The 18,731-nt window shown below is 45.6% G+C and overlaps 1 protein-coding gene across 1 annotated transcript in view; it reads right to left on the bottom strand.

Annotated features, from left to right (window-relative positions):
* Positions 1-18,731, bottom strand: part of Liph (lipase H) — a 49,415-nt gene that overhangs the window by 28,842 nt on the left and 1,842 nt on the right. The window contains exons 3-6 of the mRNA XM_042055827.1: positions 15,053-15,186; positions 14,147-14,370; positions 2,677-3,044; positions 1,117-1,225 (exon numbers count right to left, since the gene is read on the bottom strand). Coding sequence (XP_041911761.1) covers positions 1,117-1,225; positions 2,677-3,044; positions 14,147-14,370; positions 15,053-15,186 — 835 coding nt within the window. The remainder of the gene's footprint in view (positions 1-1,116; positions 1,226-2,676; positions 3,045-14,146; positions 14,371-15,052; positions 15,187-18,731) is intronic.

The following is an 18,731-nucleotide window of genomic DNA, read 5'->3' as shown; positions in this document are numbered from 1 at the left end:
TCCATAGTTAGAGGTTAGGTCCATTGAAATTCACAGCAGTTGGGAGGACAGATCTGTCAAGGGGCACAGGAGAGAATAAGGCACTTGAGTAGAAAACACTTGGCCCAAGCGTGGATTTGGCCCATTTCTTCTTAGCTCTGGTCAATGACATCAAGTTGGCAGCTTGAGATTAGTCACTACGGAGGAAGTCAGCACAGAAGCCAGCAATTGCTATAAGTCAACACCCCGCACGACACCCCACTTCAACACAGCCTTGGAACAAAACAGTCCCACCTACCAGGAAAGGGACTCCTAAAGTGACACCAACCTGAACCAGCTGATCTCTCTCCCTCCCTCCCCCTCTCCTTTCTCCCCTCCCCCCACAAAGACACATTGTTTTGTAAAATATACTGATAATTGAACTTTGAAAACTACTTTGTTTCCCTAGAAAAGTGTGTGTCAGTTGGGTAATTGAGGCAGCTTTGACCTCTGGGAAAAGTGGAAGAAAAGAAAACACCCAAGACAAACTTTGGGAAGCACTGCCCGCCAATGGTGGGGGGGTGCTGGAGTGGTGAGCGTACCCCCAGGTATATGTTTTGAATCATCTACATTTCCTCTCCTCCTATACACGTCTATCTCCCCGACCCCCTGGCGTGAGGATGGAGTGTGAGCAGCTGTGGAAAATTCCTAAGCTCCAGGCAAGAGGTCCGGAAAAGAAGTCCTTGTCCTTTAGGGTTTGACCTGCTGCAGTTCAGCGTGTTTTCATGTTGAGTTTGCTAGAAAGCTGATCTTTATAGACAGCCAGGCCCAGCTGCCACATCCCTTTCCCCGCAGCGAGTCCGCAGCCACGCCTGGAGAGTTCTAACTATATATAGTTCAGGCCAGCCTGAATTAAGAACAATCAAGGTAACAGATCAATATCCCATGGGATATTGCTGGGGCGGGGAGGGGGAATATAAGAGAAATAAAGTCACCGTCAAGCTTTTCTATGACACACCACAATTTGTAAAACGTACTACATTTATTTTATTAAGTCACAGGCTGAGGTTAATGTTATCAAGGATTAGGTTGCCTGTTCGGTTCTCTCCCAGAGAGCAGCTGCCCAGGTGAGACCCTGGTCACTGATATGAACCTTACCTGTGATTCTTCCCAGCTTCCCAGCGTACATTTCTCCCACAAATCCAGATATGTGCGCTCCTAGACTCACTCCGATCATATAAATGTTGTCCAGAGATGCTCCGTTGGCCTAGAATTCCATTCATAAGTTGTGAGAGTTCAGGAAATGGACAGCACTTGCGGGGATGTCTACTTTGGAGGGATATTCTTGAGTACCCTCCATCTGCTGTCTCACTCTTTTGTGAGTGGGCATGCACACACATCTATACACTTATGTGTGCAGTCCAGAGGGCGAAAGGTCTCATGGAGAGATGGCTCAGTGGTTGAGAACACTTGTTGCTCTTACAGAGGAGCCAGGTTCAATTCTCAGCCCCCAAACAGCAGCTCACAACTGTATATAACTCAGTTTAAGGGGATCTGATGCCTCTCCTGACTTCCATAGGCACCAGACATGCATGTGGCATACATGTATGCATGCAGGCAAAATACGTGGAGATATTTTTAAAGGAAAAAAAAATAAATCTTCCCTTTTAAGTCAGATGCCTCCCTCAATTGTGCCCTGCCTTATTTTTTTGAGACAGGATTTCTCAGTGAACCTGGAGATGGCTGACTTGTAGACCAGCCAGCAAGCCCTAGGGATTCTCCTCTCTCCTCTTCCTGGGGTCCCGGATGACAGGCAGGCACTGTGCACTGCTGTGCCTGGAGTTTTCGTATAGGTTCTGGGGAGTGAACTCTGGGGGGTCTTCATATCTGCACACCAAGTATTTACCAACTGAGCCAACTCCTGAGCCCCTATGGTCTTATGTAAATGTCACAAGCAGGCTGGAGAAGTAGCTCAGTGGAGAGCACCTGCCTCATATGTCATAAGCCTTAGGTTCAGTTCCCAGCACGACAGAAAAGCAGGGACCATTACAGCACCCCATAATGCCGATTCTACTACTTTAGTACACAAATGAGGAAATCAAAGCCCAGAGTTGAAGTCATCTGGCCCAAGGAAAACAGTACAAAGCAGGATTCAAACCAACCTAGCCACAAATGTGTGTCTTTTGGTGTCTCCATCCTGACTGCTGGTCACCAAGCAGGGACATATTTAGGGATTCCAGAAAGTGGGGGAGGGGATATGACCCTGATGACAGGCTGCTGAACAGCTCGCTCTGAGCCACCCACACATTACCTGCTTGATGAGGAGCTCATATACAGCTCATGTCACCACCAGACACAGTGGTCACCACAAGCAGTGCTTTTGCTATTGTTTACAAAGGGCAGCTCCACTGGGCTGTGGTGGCGCACGCCTTTAATTCCAGCCCTTTGGAGGCAGAGGCAGGCTGCAAGACGAAGCTCCTTTCACAAGGCTTTTTGCCATCATCTACAGAAGAGTGTGAGGCCATAAAATTTACAGCATTTACAATAACCCTTCCTCGTGAGGTGGGCAATGGGAGCAGCCACACCTTCTTCCCTGGGTCTACTCATATTGGCACAGTGTTTCTTCAAACGTCCCCCACCATCCAACCAAGTGATGCCCCTTTGGCTTTAAGCTCCCAAACAAGCATCCACGGTCATCTAAGAGGATGTCTGTCTTACCAGCATTTGGTCGATAAATTCCTTCAAAATAAGAGCTACTCTTCTGGTCTTGTCAGAGGCGTGGGTGTATATCACGGTGGTCGCTCCTCGGTTCCAGTCAACAACCACCACGTTCATCTCTTCTACATTGAGCAAACTCAGGACCAACTCCTTCATCCAAACAGGAGGGGAGCCTGTTGGCCGGAAGCCATGGATGATGAAGGTGGTTTTCTTGGTCACATTTAGGCTCCCCAGAGCCGTGGAGTTGATGAGCTGTGCACAGGGCTGGTTTCTCTGTGTGTAGAGCATCAGCCTCACCTTTAGTTCTGTGCCAATCACTGCACTGTGAAAGCTCAGTCTGGTGAAGGACGGGCATGTTTCATCCGTGTCTGGAAATCAGAACAAGATGGCATCATGCAGTGTCTCCTAAGCAGGGTATCAGGCAGAAAAGTGCCATGATCCACTCCTTGGGGCACTTACAATTCCTCACAGCACCTCACAAGGGCCTGGATCTACCTGCATGAAATTGGAAAGTCATGCTTGTTCAAGTATTTCTAAGCAATGACCCCTGGCTGCTCTAGACGTCTTTCTCCAGACTCTCTCAAGGTCAAAACCACAAGTTAGCTCAATGAAGCCTCTGCTGCCCTTCCAGCCATAAGCCTATCCTCACTCCCCAACTGCATCAGCGCCTGTGATGGACTTAGAACACAGTGAAATCCCTTTCAGGATGTATTCTGGGTGTTGTGCATGGGTGTGTCTGTCCTGTGAGACCTGTTGAATGGTAATTTCTAACCTGTGTGTTCTCAGAGAGACAAAACACAGCACAAGAGTCATCAAAGGGTCTTCATGGTCTCTTGTGCAGCACCCTCAGCTGCGACAGTGGTAGTGTGTGTGCCCTGCCCTGAGCACCTGAAACTGCAGGCCATGTCAGCTGGTGATGCCCCCCTTTCTTCTCAGCTCCTCAAGCTCTCCTGTCAAGCCTTTGTGTTGCAGAATATTAGTTTAAGATGTGTTACATTTGTTTATGATGTGGAACATTTATTTAATGTTGCAAAGATGTGTTGCATTCTTTTATATTACATTTGTTTAATTCTGTGAAGCTGTGTTACTTTGCCTGTCTAAAATACCTGATTGGTCTAATAGAGCACTGAATGGCCAATAGCAAAGCAGGAGAGAGGACAGGCAGAGCCAGCAGGCAGAGAGAATAAATAGAAGGAAATATCTGGGAGAAGAGATCAAGAACCCTAGTCCCATGACCAGACATGAAATAAGAAGGAAAGAAAAGATATACAGAAATAGAGAGAGGTAAATGTCTAGAGGCAAAAGGTAGAAGGATAATTTGAGAAATGCTGGCTAGAAATAAGACAAGCAAAGGCCAGGTATTCATAAGTAAAAATAAGTCTCCTTCGTGTGTTTATTTGGGAGCTGGAGAGCTGGTCCTTAAAGAGCAAAGAACAAAGAGTCAAAAAGCCAAAGAGTAAAATAAAAAGCCAACAACACCTTCACTCTGCAGAACAGCCCTGGAAAGAAGTTGGGCTCAAGGAAGACACAGCACAAACCTGGAAGATCTTTTCATTGCCGCTTGAGTCCGGATCTTAATATGAAAGCCATATTAAGTAAGTCCGGCTTTAGACTTGCTCCGTAGTCCAATCTAGCCCCCACATCTGCAGCCCTCCTATCTCACCCTCCTAAGTTCTAGGACTGTAGCATGCCTGGCTTGGGGCATCTCGCTGGGAATGTCACTCAGTAAGAAGTTCTTGAAGATTGCCTCCAGTCGCTAAGGAAGAACCAGCAACAATATCGTGGAGCAACTGGGCAAGCTTGCTCAGTCACCACCCCGGGGCACTGCAGAAGGGCTGGTGAACTTTGTGTGTCTATAATGACTGAGGATGACGAGGCCACAGTGTCACCGTCCCAGTGCTGACCTTGGAACTGGAACCCAACAGTGACAGCGCACCACATCAATATAAAGTGAGAACAACGGTCTGTTTTCTTGACGAAGGATCACCTTAATAAATAGTGTAGGAGGGCTGTGGGAATGTTCTAGATTAAAGGATTCCAGAGACAGGATAATGACTTTGCCCTAGGGTAGCTCTTGCGGTAGAAGGAAAAATGCAATAAAAATAAACTAGGTCAGTTGGAAAATTGATATCTAGACAATCAGGTATAAGAGTGGCCTCGGCTATCAGTTCACGGAGACAGATAGTCACATGATGGTTAGTGTGGTGTTTCGGCTCCCGTAGGCGCATATATGTGAATGCTTAGTCATCAGGAAGTGGACTTAGCAGTCAGTGTCACTGGGGCAGACCTTTGAATAGCTGCTTTCTGGAAGAACTTTGACCTTGAAAAATCATTGTAGAAAGCAGCAAAGAATTTTTATGGAATACAGTGGTCATTTTCCATGACCTGTGGAATTGTTTTCCTGAAGGGGCGTCGCAGCCATCCCTTGACTTTGGTCACAAGATGCCTCAGGCCCACCTGAGGCTCTTGGATTATTGTGTACTGAAAATGGTACACCATAAAGGACTAAAGTCGTGGGGGCATGTGATGCTTTCCTTTAGAGAGACGAACAGATTAGATAGGTCCTTGGTATGAGGAAATACTTTACCTCAAAACCAACCTTGTGTAACAATCAATAAATCAATAAATATGCCTTTGTCCGGCTGTTTGGGGTTCAGTTCATCGGACGCTGGACCTTCTTGCAGCCACACAGGCCTTAAAATTTCATCTTGAAGTGTCTTCTCTCTTGGACCAACCCACGCACCACAGACCACTGTTTGAGAAGCATTTAGGACCTGTGCCTTGTTGGAGTGGGTGTGGCCTTGTTGGAGAGGGGGTGGCCTTGTTGAAGGAAGTATGTCATTGCAGATGGATGGCCTTGTTGAAGGAAGTGTGTCACTGCAGATGGACTTGGAAGTTTCAAAAGTACAGTGTAACTCCTCTCTCTCTCTCTCTCTCTCTCTCTCTCTCTCTCTCTCTCTCTCTCTCTCCTCTCCTTCCCTCCCTCCCTCCCACAATCCCTCTGCCTGCAGTTTAGGATGTAGCTATCAACTATTCCTACAGCCCAAGCCTGCTATGCCTGTAACTATACCCCCACCATGATGATAGCTGACAAACCTCTCAAACTGTAAGCAAGCTCCCAGTTAAACACTTCCCTTAGAGACCTTGCTGTGGTCATTGGGTCTCTTTGCAGCAACAGAACAGTGACTAAGACATCATAAAAGAGAAAAGCCCAATGCTTAGAAACTATAACTAAAGCATTTGAAGGTACAGGGCCAGACTTCTTGACAAATGATTCAGAAAGTAGAAATAGATAGCTAACTGATGATGAAATGTGTGTCAAAGTGTTAAGAATAAATCGGTCCAGGGCTGCAGTGTGGGCTCAGTGATTGAGCACAGGCTGTGGGAGGCCCAGGAAGTTCCACAAAGAACCAGTAAGGAAACCTATGCAAAGATTTGCTGCTGTTCTGTGTGCTCCCTTATTCCTGTAGCTTTTCTAAAAGTGTTCAGTTCTTTCCAAATAAGCAGAAAGAAGGAAAGGGCAGAGATGCAATGGTGATGGGCAGAGGAGCAGATAGGCTGTGAACAAGGACATCAAAAGGTAAAGTTGGCCAGATATGGTGGCGCATGCTTTTAATCCCAGCATTCAAGAAGCAGAGGGAGGTGGATCTCTGTGAGTTCAAGGTTGGCCTGGGCTACAGAGTAAGACCCTGTAAGAAAGAAGAGGAGGTGGCGGACAGAAGCAGAGCTGGAGATGTGGCTTAGTGCTACAGCATGAGCCTAGCAGTATGGATTAATGTACCTAGTAGTACAAAAGAGGGAGGTAGAAAGGAATGGGGAGGGGAGGGGAGGAGAGAGGAGGGGCAGTAAAAAAAGGGAGGAGACGCAGGGAAGGGAAGAAAGGAAGTAAGGAGCAAGTGTAGGCAGATGCTTGAGGTTTTGGTTCAAAGGGGAACGGAGGAGATTTTGAAATAAATCAAAGGTCAAATGGGAAGAGGACAGAGATAGGGGCTGGGGTGAAGGCTCAGCCGCTTAGGGCACTAGTGCTCTTGCAGAGGACCCGGTTTTGTTACCCAGCATCCACGTGGCAGCGCACAACTTTCTGTAACTCCAGTTACAAAGAAAGTTCTGCTGCTTTCTTCTGGCCTCCAGAGGCATGAGGCACACACATGCATATATTCATGCAGCAATATATTCATGTAATATGTGTGTGTGTGTGTGTGTGTGTGTGTAGAGATAAAAGAGGTAAATGAAGAGTTCCGCGGTCCCTGGGTTTGGAATTTGACAGAATCTGGCTTTTGCAGTCGTACATAATGCTTTGGTCAAGAGGTGCTAGAAGAGGCCTTGGGAAGCTGCTCAGAGGTGGAACACGTGTGAACAGGGCCCTGTGCCAACTCCAGACACCAGGAGACAAAAGGCAGAGAGACAAATAAAGGTGTGCTGTGGAAAAATCCTTCTGTACACTGTGAATATGTATAACTCTCACTGGGGAATAACAAACTGAGTGGCCAATAGCTAGGCAAGATTTTTCAGGACAGAGAGGATGCTGGGAAGAAGGACAGAGTCTGGGGAGTTGCCAGCCAGACTCAGAGGAAGCAGGACATGTACAAAATGATGAAACAAGCCATGAGCCATGTGATAGAACTTAAATAAGAAATACAGGTTAATTTAGGTTGTAAAAGCTAGTTAGTAGCAAGCCTAAGTTATTAGCCAATCATTTATAATTAATATTAAGTCTCTGTGTGGTTATTTGGAAGGGACTGGTGGGACAGAACAACCTGCAGTCTGACAGAAAAGTCCACTTACAAAAGGTGAAAATTCTAATTGATTTCCAAACACAATATAATGACCAGAAACCACATTATTTGAAATACAATTATTTGCAAACCACCCCATAGGCACTATCCCACATTCTGCTTCACTGAATGAGGGCAACTCGCTTGGGAGCACAAGTCGCAATACCAAGCCGGAAAGCATCTTTTGGGGCAAGTCAGACAGGTGGTAAGGGACCAGGGATGGAACAGGAGGAGAAGACCACAAACTTGCAATGGGCCACCAAAAGGCAAGGGAATCTTGGGACACCACGGGACACCAGAAGACTCTCTAGGTGGCCTGGGGAAATCATGATGTTTTTCACACACTGCTTGTCTGTCCAAGAGAGGAATGTGGCTGGGATTGATCCTGAGTGAGGTCGTACTGGGGAAGACAGATGTCCCTTTACCGAGAAGAGGACTACTTCATTATTACTAGGTCTTAAGACACATGACCCTTAGGCCAGTGGGTTAGAAGCCACACATTCATCTGGGTCCCTGAGAGACAGGAGATTGATGAGCTGAAGGTTAGCCTGGGCTATCATGAGAACGTGTTACAGAGGGTGGGGAGGAAACTGTAGAAAGCATGGGGGACTTCTCCATGCCTCCTGACATGCCACTTTCCTTTAACCCCGTCTATCTGGAACATGAGAAATTGCACCTGTCTTTTTCTGATTATTTTGGAATTCAGTTACTCTGAACATCCTGTGGTCTTTTGAATGGACATGGCCCATATAACTGCATGCTTAGTACCCAGTTGATGGACGGTTTGGAAAGGATTAGGAGGTGTGGCCTTGTTGGAGATGATGTACCACTGAGGGTGAGCTTTGGGGTTTCAAAAGCCCATGCTAGGTGTTCTCTCTCTGTCTCTCTGTCTCTCTGTCTCTCTCTCTCTCTGTCTCTCTATCTCTGTGTGTGTGTGTGTGTGTCTCTCTCTCTCTCTGTCTCTCTCTCTCTTCCTCCTCCATCCCCCCTTTTCCCTCTGCCTGTAGATCCGGATGTAATGCTCTCAGCTACGGTTCCAGCACCACGCCCGACTGCCTGTCTGCTTCTTGACACAGCAATGAACTAACCTCTGACACTGTAAGCAAGCCCCTAATTAAATACTTTCTTTTATGAGAGTTAGTTTGGTCATGGTGTCTCTTCACAGCAATAGAACAGGGACAATGACACACCTCTATCCCATGAAAGCTGTCTCCTTACAGGTAACTTTGTCTCGGGCATTCATCGTCAGTCTGTCTGAAGTAGTCTCTGAACTGTGTTGAGACAGAGGCTTGTCCTGCCCAGTCTTTCTAACCCTTCCTTTCTTGGGGGCCAGCTCTGCAGCATGCTGGGACATATTCTTGCCTACTCTTCCCTTCCCCTGGATCCTGCTAATAGAGCTGTTGGGCTGGTTGCTTCCTTTGGCCTAAATTACACTAATGAGGAGTGACACACGTGTCCTGGTGTGGAGATCAGATAGTCGCTGACTCTCTCCTCCCACCATGTGGGTTCTGGAGATGGAACTCTGGTTAGCAGGCTTGGCAGCAAGTGCCTTTAACCATTAAGCCATCTCACTAGTCCCCTTGGTTTGGATTTTTTTGGCTTCAAGGTCATGATGCTTCTGCCTCAGCCTCCCTAGTCCTTGAATTGTGGGCATGTAAAGCCATGCCTGGTTCGAAATTAAACTTATTGTTTATTAATTTTTTCCTAATTATTTTTTCTCCTTGAAAAAATGTTTTATGAGTATATCATGTACATGTTTATTATCCCCAGAGGTCAGAAGAGGGCATCAGATCCCCTGGAACTGGAGTTCCAAATGGTTATGAGCAGCCATGTGGGTAATGGGAATCAAACCCAGGTCCTCTGGGAAGGCAACACGCGCTCTTAAGCACTGAGCCGTCTCTCCAGCCCATTAGTAATTCTGCAGTGTCGATGGCCAACTCGGGGCCTTGTGCATCCCACCACTGAGCTCCAGCTTTGGTTCCCAGAACCAAACATTTTAAAAAGAAAACAATGAGTTTGAGGTATCGTGGACCATGTCAGAAGTGAGTTTAAGCTACTTGGGGTCGGGTATTGAGTTGCTGCTGTTCTTGTTGTAGCAAATGTGTTCCCGGTATTGGAACTTTTCACTGGAGTGAAATTCTCAGCAATTTGGAGAGCATACATATGAACAGGAGACACTGTGAGAAACTAGTGAGTTCAGTGGCCTCACACACAGAGAGTTCCGTATGTCTTAGTTTATGCTAGTGTATTTAAAGCTACGAACTATTTTATGCCTCCCAAAGGCAAACAACTTTTGGCCTATTTTATTTGTTTCTTACAAAGTCAAGGTTATTCAGAGTCCGAGTAGGTAACCACAGAGTGTAGTAAACTGGTTTTTCAAGCTTCACCTTTTCTCACAGTTCACTGAAACAGGAGAAACTATGCCTGTTCCTTCTGGACTACTTATCCTGAAATAACATTTCTTACAAACGACTGGAAAATTACAGCAAAATGGACTCCGTGTACAATACCCTTCAAGGAAGGACCTGCATTCTAGTCAGAGGTGGCATGATTATTCTTTATGTTAAAAAAAACAGATTCAAGTAGAAAATCAGGGCAATCATCAACAATCTTTTTACCCTGTGTAGCTCAGGCTGGACTTGAACTCACTATGTAGCTGAGGATGATCTTGAACTTCTGATCTTCCTGCATCCACTTCTTGTGTGCTGGGATTAGAGGTGCTGGATGCCACACCCAGATTTTGCAGTGCTGGGGAATCAAACCCAGAGCCTCATGCAAGCTAAGCAAGTGCTTTATCAACTGAGCTACATGGAAGTCCCACTGGCCTGCAGTCCCATTGCATTTTCTTATTATTTGTCCAGGCCTACGTACATACCGTCCATGGATGCTCCCCTGCTGTACTAGCTGAGTTAAGTGGGCGTGAGTATCATATAAGTTTTACGTATTTACCATTTGGTTCCCTACAACGTTTGCTTTGTACGGTGTCTTGATGAAAACCCAATACAGATTTGGGGAAAGTGTGGGTGTGAGAGTCAGACCACCATTCACTAGCTATATAAGCTGGCATAGTCAATTGCCTAACTTCTCTTGTGCCTCCATCTTGCATTTATAAAACGACCATCCCAATGCTAATCTCTGAGGAAATGCTACACAGAGGCAAGTTGAATTTGAAGCCAAAAACTTGTGTCCTTACACACATGTAATTATTTGAACGTGAAATGTCTTCCACAGGTTCATGTGTTCAGACACTTGTTCCCAAACAGTGGCACTGTTTGAAGAGGCTGTAGAACCCTTGGGAAGTGGGTCCTAGCTGAAGGAAGTGTCCCTGAGATCTAGGCCTTGAGGATTAGAGGTTGGGCACCCTTCCAGTCCCAGCTCTCTGCTTCCTGACCTGCTCAGGTGTAGCAACATCAAGAGCTCCACCCCAACCATCAACGTCCCAAGGTGCCCTGCCTTCCCACCATGAAGGACAACGTCTGCTTGCCTTTGCACGTGAGCCAGAGAAACTCTTCCTCACTTAAGTTGCTTCTGCCAGGTATTATGTCACAGCCACAAAGAAATGAATTCAATACACTCATTACAGAGCTGAGGTATGGCTCAGAGGTAGCGCTTGTGAGGCCCTGGGTTCGATCCTCAGCACCGCGCGCGCACGCACATACAAATATCCTTTGGTATTTTGAATCAACTGCACACAGTTCACCAACAATCTACCATAAAGCGAAAAAAAGGGAAGGGACTCTCTCAATAAAGCTATGTGATTAGGTCTGTTTACACAGCATCAACAACACTCATAAACTGCAGCACAAGGAAGTAAAGGCAGCCAGGGCCACCAAGTAACAGGTTGCTGATTTAAAATGACTCTTTTCACCAGCAGTGCAGGTGATAGACCAAAAAGTGGTCTATCTTTAAGTAAATTTTTAACCTTTTGCTCACTATGCATTTATTTGCAATACTTTTGATCTTTTAAATATTGCATTATAGCATCATTCACTAGGCGTGATGGCTCAGTGGGTAGAGGCGCCTACTGCTAAGCCTAGTGACCTGAGTTCGGAACCCAAACAGTGGGAAGGAGAGAGCTGGATGCCAGCAAGTTGTTCTCTGAATTTCACTAGCACATTGTGGTTTGTGTATATATGCACACACATGCACACATACACAGATAATCACTTATATGTAACTTTTAAGTTAACAAGCATGGCTCGGGAGAGATGGCTCCGCAGATAAGGTCACTGGCTGCTCCTCTTGAGGACTGCTAGCACCCACACCTTGGCTCACAACTTTCTGTAACTCCAATCTCCGAAGATAGGGCGCCTTCCCCTGGCCTCTGTGAACACTGCATTCACACAGTGCACAGAATACATTCGGAAAAACACTCAGACACATGAAAATCTCCAGAAAATGAACAATCGCTTGACTTCCGAGTTTTGGTGTTGTACATGTTGTTCTGGGAAATGCTGTCCACCTCACTCACTTTACCCAAGCCCCCAGACTGTCAGGACTGGTCTAAGAATCATAAATGATGCCTAGGAGGTCTCCAGAGCCTTGGCACACAGTAGATGCCACATAGCAATTGTTGATGTCTATGACAGACCAAGACAGTACTATTTACCACCTATGGTTGGACAAAGACTTGAAGTGATGCCGTCAAGAGGAGGGCTGGAAATAAATCCCAATATAACTAATATAAAATTGCTAGGCCAATTTAAGCTTCATTTCTCAGCATGCCTTTATGATTTTAACAGTTTCGATTGGTTTACAAGATTGAGTTCTACCGGCTCATCCTTTGCATTATTTTATTTTTAAAATTTTAAATTTTCATTATTATTCCATGTGCGTGTGCACAGGCTCTTGCATGCCACAGCTCATGCCTGGGGAAGAGTCAGTGTTCCCCTTCCACCTTTCCGTAGGTTGGGGTTCCAACTCAGCTCCCAGCCTGTGCAGTGGGTGCTTTTACCCACAAGGCTGTCTCACAAGCCCCTCACCAGTAGTCATTTGAAAAACATCTTTGGGAATTTCTAAAAAGCATCAGAATGAACTTAATGGGTATTTTTCCTTTCCCTCTTTCTGGCATATGTATCTGTGTGTGGTGTGTGTGTTAATGAGTATACATGGTCACATGTGTGTGGGTGCACATGTACGAGGGTGCTAGTGCATGCGGAGGCCAGAGGTTGACAGGTGTTTTCCTCAATCGTCCTTCACCTGGTAAAAAGAGTCAGGGTCTCTCGCTGGAACCTAGAGCTCCCTGATTCAGCCAGCCCAGCTGGCCAGCTTGCATAGGGATCCTGTCTCAGCCCACAGAGTTCTGAAGTTGGAGGAGGGCCTCCATACCCCTTAGGCAGTTATGTGGTTTCATCTTTTCTTGGCAAGCGCTTTATCCACTGGGCCATCTTCTCAGCCCCAAAGATCACGTTCATTAAAATTAGCTTATTACTGGAGCCAGCAAGATGGCTCAGCGGGTAAAGGCAGCTGATACCAAGCCTGACAACCTGAGTTCTATCCAGTACCCACCCACACAGTGGAAGGAGTGAGCCGACTCCTACAAGCTGTACTCTACACGGGCACCGCGGCTTGTGTACCCACACATATTAAGTAAATACAGCAATAGAAATAGTTTCCTATTCGGACCTTCTCTAATCCCGGACCGCAGCCATTTCTGCTCCATCTACCCTGCTTCTGAGGTTTCCTGTTGGTTTGTTTTTTTCATTTTTAAAGTTATTCTTGGGGTTGGAAACGTAACTTGGTAGTTGAGTGATTGCCCAGTGTGTGTCCTAGGTTTAAAACTAGCACCATTGCCGCTACCCCAAACAAAGGTTATTTTCTTAGACTAAATCACGTGCAACGCTTTTACAACTCACAGAACGTGAACGGTGTACAGGTCTGATATCTGCCCCGGTGGCCCAGGCCTTTGATCCCAGCACAGAGGCTGACCAGTTTCTGTGTTTGAGGCCAGCCTGGTCTATGAGAGTTCTAGGATAGCCTAGGCTACACAGAGAAACCCGGTCTCGGAAAACAAACAAGCAAACAAAGGCTGTATCAGAAGTCACAGTCACAAGCTTTGTGTGGAAAGGAAGTAGGTTCCGAGAAGGGCTGAGAGTAAATTTCCCTTTTGTTAGCTCACCATGGAGATTAATATTTTTGTTTTGCTTTTATTACCTTTTTTGTATTGGAAATTGAACCCGGAACATCATACATGCTAGGCGTGTATCCTATAACTGAACTACGTCCCAGCCTGGTAATGAATAAGTTTTAAGTTATAAATATACCAGGCACTGTTGTAAGGAATTTATGTATATAAATTTTAGGGGATTTTGTAATAATATTTAAATAATGATTTAAATATACCTAAATACCCGAAAGTATAATAATTTACCCTTGCTAAATATATGAAAAGAAAAAACAAAAAAATGAAAAAAAACTTACCTTCTCTGCCTTAAGCATCATAAAACAATTTTTTACATTTAAAAAATGGTATTTAATTTCATATATGTGGAAAGACACAATTTAGCCATGATGTGAATTAATACTACCATAGCTTTTTCAAGTTAATTCATAGAAATAACAGTAGGATCTATGATTGAGGGAAAAAATTCAGTATAAGAAAGTTCATTTTACCATAGTTCCTGGCCTCAAAAATGCTCACATAGAACTTTGAAAGTCCATTAATATTTTTTAAAAGCATTGGCTAAATGACTTACCTGATTTCACCAAGCACAACAAACTGATAAGAAAGTACAGCCTCAGCATAGGGACTCTCAAGAGAGCATGTGTGTCCCGAACACCAGGATGTGGCCCACTCAGCAGAGCCTGGCAGAGTCCGGCTTTCTCCCAGTGAGCTCCCTCGCCTGACTTAGTGACAGCAGGAAGTCCCTGAGGGAGGGAGGCAACCCTGCTAGTCCTGTCAGGATCTTTGGCTCCTCCCCTTTGCAATAAAAGGTCTGGGATTTTCTGCTTGCACAAACATCTGCTCGGTGCGTATATTCATTTGCATCTGAAGGATGACGGGGTAAAAAGTTTCATTCTTCGTGGGCGGTTTACTATCTGTCTGGTTTGGTGTGTTGAAATCAACCTAATTTGCGAGCCTTCTCCTTTATGAATGAAATAACAAATCCGGTCAGTATTTATCCCTGGCTGCATAGACAAAACCACTTTCTACAAGAACTCCCATGCACGCTTTCTTCAGAACAGTCAGTAAAGTTTATTAATAGCATTTGATGAAGTTCAGGTATACGGTTGTGTTTACAAATGTATCCATGCCTCAGATTAAAGGCCTTTTGTACTTACCCCTATTTTTACCACTCTCTATCCAGAGTTCTTGTCTCCCTCATAGCTGAGTTCTTGTTTTTATATTTTATTTATTTATTGGAGGTAGTTAGGCGTGCCATGGTTCCCATCCTTCCTTGTAGAAGTCAGAGGACAGCTTGCTTGGTCCTCTCTTTGCATCATGGAGGTCTTGAAGATGGAGGTCACGTTCTCCCCAGGCCTGGGGCAAGCAGGAGTATTGGCCCTCTATGCCGCCTCACCCACCAGCTCTTCTCTCTAGAGGGAAAGATGGCATCCTCATCTCTCTAATCTTTCTAACATCTACATGAGAAGTAACTAACCCGGCACTAGGAGGCAACTGTGGATGAGCGGGGTCCAGCTGTAGAGAAGGTACCCAGCCCTTGAGCAAGCCCTGGAGAAGCTGAGAAGGTGGATCACTAATGACAGGGTAGGCCGCAGTGATGTGATCCTCTTTCTAGTGAAAATTCTTCAAGCATCAAGCTTCTGGTTGTTTTTATAAGCTTAAAAATGATAAGAAAAAAAACCACCCCACATTTTCATCAAACGTCAGGCAAAACCATTAGTCATTTAGTCTATGTATCTATGTGAAGTGCTTCTTGACTTAGGTATGGTGGCATATGCCTGTAATCCTCATTTTCAGGGGGCTGAGGCTGGAGGATTGCAGGTTTGGAACTAGGCTGGGCTCCATACCAAGATCCTATCTCAAACAACCATGTGAGGAGGTAGGGGTAGGAGGGGACAATGACCGATCTACGCGTCACCTCTCATCTATGTTTATGGACTTGCATTTAACCATTAAATGGCAGCAGCAGATCTCCCTGCAATTGCTTCCCAAGGAATCAGTTCATCACAAGCACTTGGGGACAGGGATGGGGTGCTTTTTAACAGTCCCGTGGAGCATGCACGATAAAGCCCGCACTCAGAAGGCTAGGCAAGAGGATACGAAGTTCAGGGCCAGTCTGGGCTCCATAGCAAGACCCTTCAAAAGGAAAACAGACAGCGCTTTGTCCATTCCTGTATCACACCTGAGACCTAATGAAGGCGAAGGCTGTGGCCCACTAGTCTGAGTTCAGATCCCATATCTTCCACTCACTACATAGCCTCAATAAATAAAACATTTAAGTTCTGCGTGTCTCAACTTTCTCAGTCATGAAGTGAAGATAAGATCACCCAACTCTCAGAGTAATTACACAGATTAAATGAGGTATTGCAGTTGAAGTCCTCCGCACTGTGCCCGCTGCCAACGTAATTGTTCCCACCATTTGGTAACTCTGTTTACTAACTTCATGGCCATGCAGCTGGCATGGGTCTCCTCCCTCTGCAGGCTGCAGAGTTGACGGGGGCCTTCAAGACTGTGAGGATTGGGGACCTCCTTCGAGTCCTTTCGTGAACACTGCAGGAGCACACTACAGTGTGTTTTACTATCGTGTCCTGTTTGGAAAAGAATTAAGGAACTGTCAATAGGAAACTCATACCAACACTTGCTAAGCCTTGCTCATTTGAAAACACTGGCTCTCTAAACAGAGAATTGTTCTGTCTCTTTAAGGAACCTGCCCTGGAATGTGCCCCTCCCTGCTGGGTCAGTGTAGTTACCTGATAAATATTTGTTGAGTTCCTATCAGTTTTGAGTGCTTATCTGGACTAGCCAATATACTTTTTAGGCGTACACTAGCCCGTCCTACAGGAATAAGACCGTCCTGCTGAACACAGAAGGCCCACCAACTTCATGGCTGGGTGCTCTCTTTTCCTCCCAACAGAGAACCAACGGAGGAACCTGTTCTTTCTGTTTCAGATGAGTACAGATGTTGACACTGTAATAAGAACTACCAACTGTATACTAGGAAAAGGAAACACCCCAAAGATGGGGAAGAGAGCAGATGTGAGTATAACCATATAGCGCGAGGAAGGCGTCTCTTCTGGTTTGTGGCTGGGGATGGGATTCCAGGCCTTGAGCTCACTAAGCTCTACCTCTGGGCTGTCTTCCCAGCCCCGCAGGAAGCCTTTAATGGTGGACCATTTCTGTACTTTCATTGAAGTGGTGACTGCAGGAAGCCATGCAGTGAGGGCACAGACACACACACACACACACACACACACACACACACACGCATGCACGCACGCACGCACGCACGCACGCACACACATGGGCACACACACACATACACACACACACACGGCACACACACGCACAGAGTCTGAACTAGGTCTCTGGGTCGTGCCAGATGATGAGCTAATGGGAAACGGTGTGGGTACACGAGGACCTTCTTCTGTTGTTTCTGCAACTTCCAACCAACCAATAATTATTTAAAGTAAAATGTGTTTTAACAAAAATAGGTCAACACTTTTGTTGCTATTTGTTTTTTTGAGACAGGGTTTCCCAGTTGGAGCCAGTCCTGGACCTTGCTCTGTAGACCAGGCTGGCCTTGAACTCATAGAGATATGCTTGAAAATGGGTCAGCTCTTACAGTCATTGAAAGAGCATTAATTCGGAGGTGTTCTGAGGAAGCCCTGTCCTTATCTCCATTAGCTAACCAAGATTCTCTCAGTCTGATGGCCCTAATGTGAGACCACAATTAACAGGTATCACTGTCTTTTCAGTCCAACCTATCATCATCATCATCATCATCATCATTTAGTTCAGTCTCCTGAGACAGAGTTTCATGTAGCCCATGCTGGCTTTGAACTTGCCATGAAGCCAAAGCTGGCACTGAACTCTCCTGACCTGCCTGTCTCAGCCTTGCAAGTGCCAGGACTGTATGTGTGAATCACCTTGTCTGCCTCTCCGACCTATAGTGTATATTACGTATTTGTTCTCCCCCCCCCCATTCTCCTACTCACCACAGATATCAGAGTAGAAAGTGGCAGGCCAGCTTCTTCTGTGTGGACCGGAAAGGCAAGTATGGAGGCGTGATGGAACCAGGGAGAGGTAGCTTTATTATTCTCTTTTCTGACAACCGGGAAAGGTGACCTGTGTCCCCACCCAGCCTGGTCTAGGGCCACACTGCTGTGTGACTCAACCTGTAACGCCCTTTGGTCAACCTGCTTGTCTCTCACTTGGAGTTCAGAAAGATGAGTCAGTTTCCTCAACATAGAGATTAGATTTATATTCCCCAAGCTGCATATTTCTCTTCCTCCCTCCACCACTCCTCTCTCCTTTAAGTTGTTTTCAGTTCTTGGGTTTTTTTTTTTTTGGTTTGTTTCTTTTTCCCGTCATGTTTTATTTTTCACTACTGAGTGTGGAATGTTACCTAACACTGTAAGAATATATGTCGCTGTGATTGGTTTAATAAACAGGCTGACTGGCCAATAGCTGGACAGGATAAGGATAGGGAGAGAGCCAAACAGAATGCTGGAAAGGACAGAGTCAGAGGAGCTGTGAGCAGACACAGAGAAAAGCAAGACGGACATGCATACTGAGAAAAGGTACCAAGCCATATAGCAAAGGGTAGCTAAAAATATGAGCTAATTGAAAATGTAAGAGTGAGCTAGTAACAAGTCTGAGATATTGACCAAGCATTCGTAATTAATATTAAGCCTCTGTGTGCTTACCTGGGAGCGACTTGCAGGACAGAAATGTTTGCCTACAACTGAGCCCTGACCCCTCAACAATTTTCAATTCTATTTAATCTAATTTCATTGTTGTTGTTTAAAGAAGCTGCTTAGGTCTATGACAGGACAGAATAGAGCCAGGCAGGAAAACTAAAGTGAATGCTGGGAGAAAGAAGGCAGAGTCAGGGAGAAGCCATGTAGCTGCTGCAGGAGACAGACGCCAGACAGTGAACAGAACCTTGCCGGTAAGTCACGGCAACGTGGCAAGACACAGATTAAGATGGAGCTAGCTAGAAATACACTTAAGCTATTGACCAAACAGCATTGTAATTAATATAGTTTCTGTGTGTTTATTTCATGTCTGGGTAGCCAGAAAATGAACAAGCAGTCTCCACCAACAGTTGTTTATTTTTTAACCTTTTTATTGATATTTTGTGGGCACGCCATGCA

The sequence above is a fragment of the Arvicola amphibius genome, chromosome 10, assembly GCF_903992535.2.
Source record: "Arvicola amphibius chromosome 10, mArvAmp1.2, whole genome shotgun sequence".
Classification (NCBI taxonomy): Eukaryota; Metazoa; Chordata; class Mammalia; order Rodentia; family Cricetidae; genus Arvicola; species Arvicola amphibius.
This window is presented reverse-complemented; position numbering and strand designations above follow the sequence as displayed.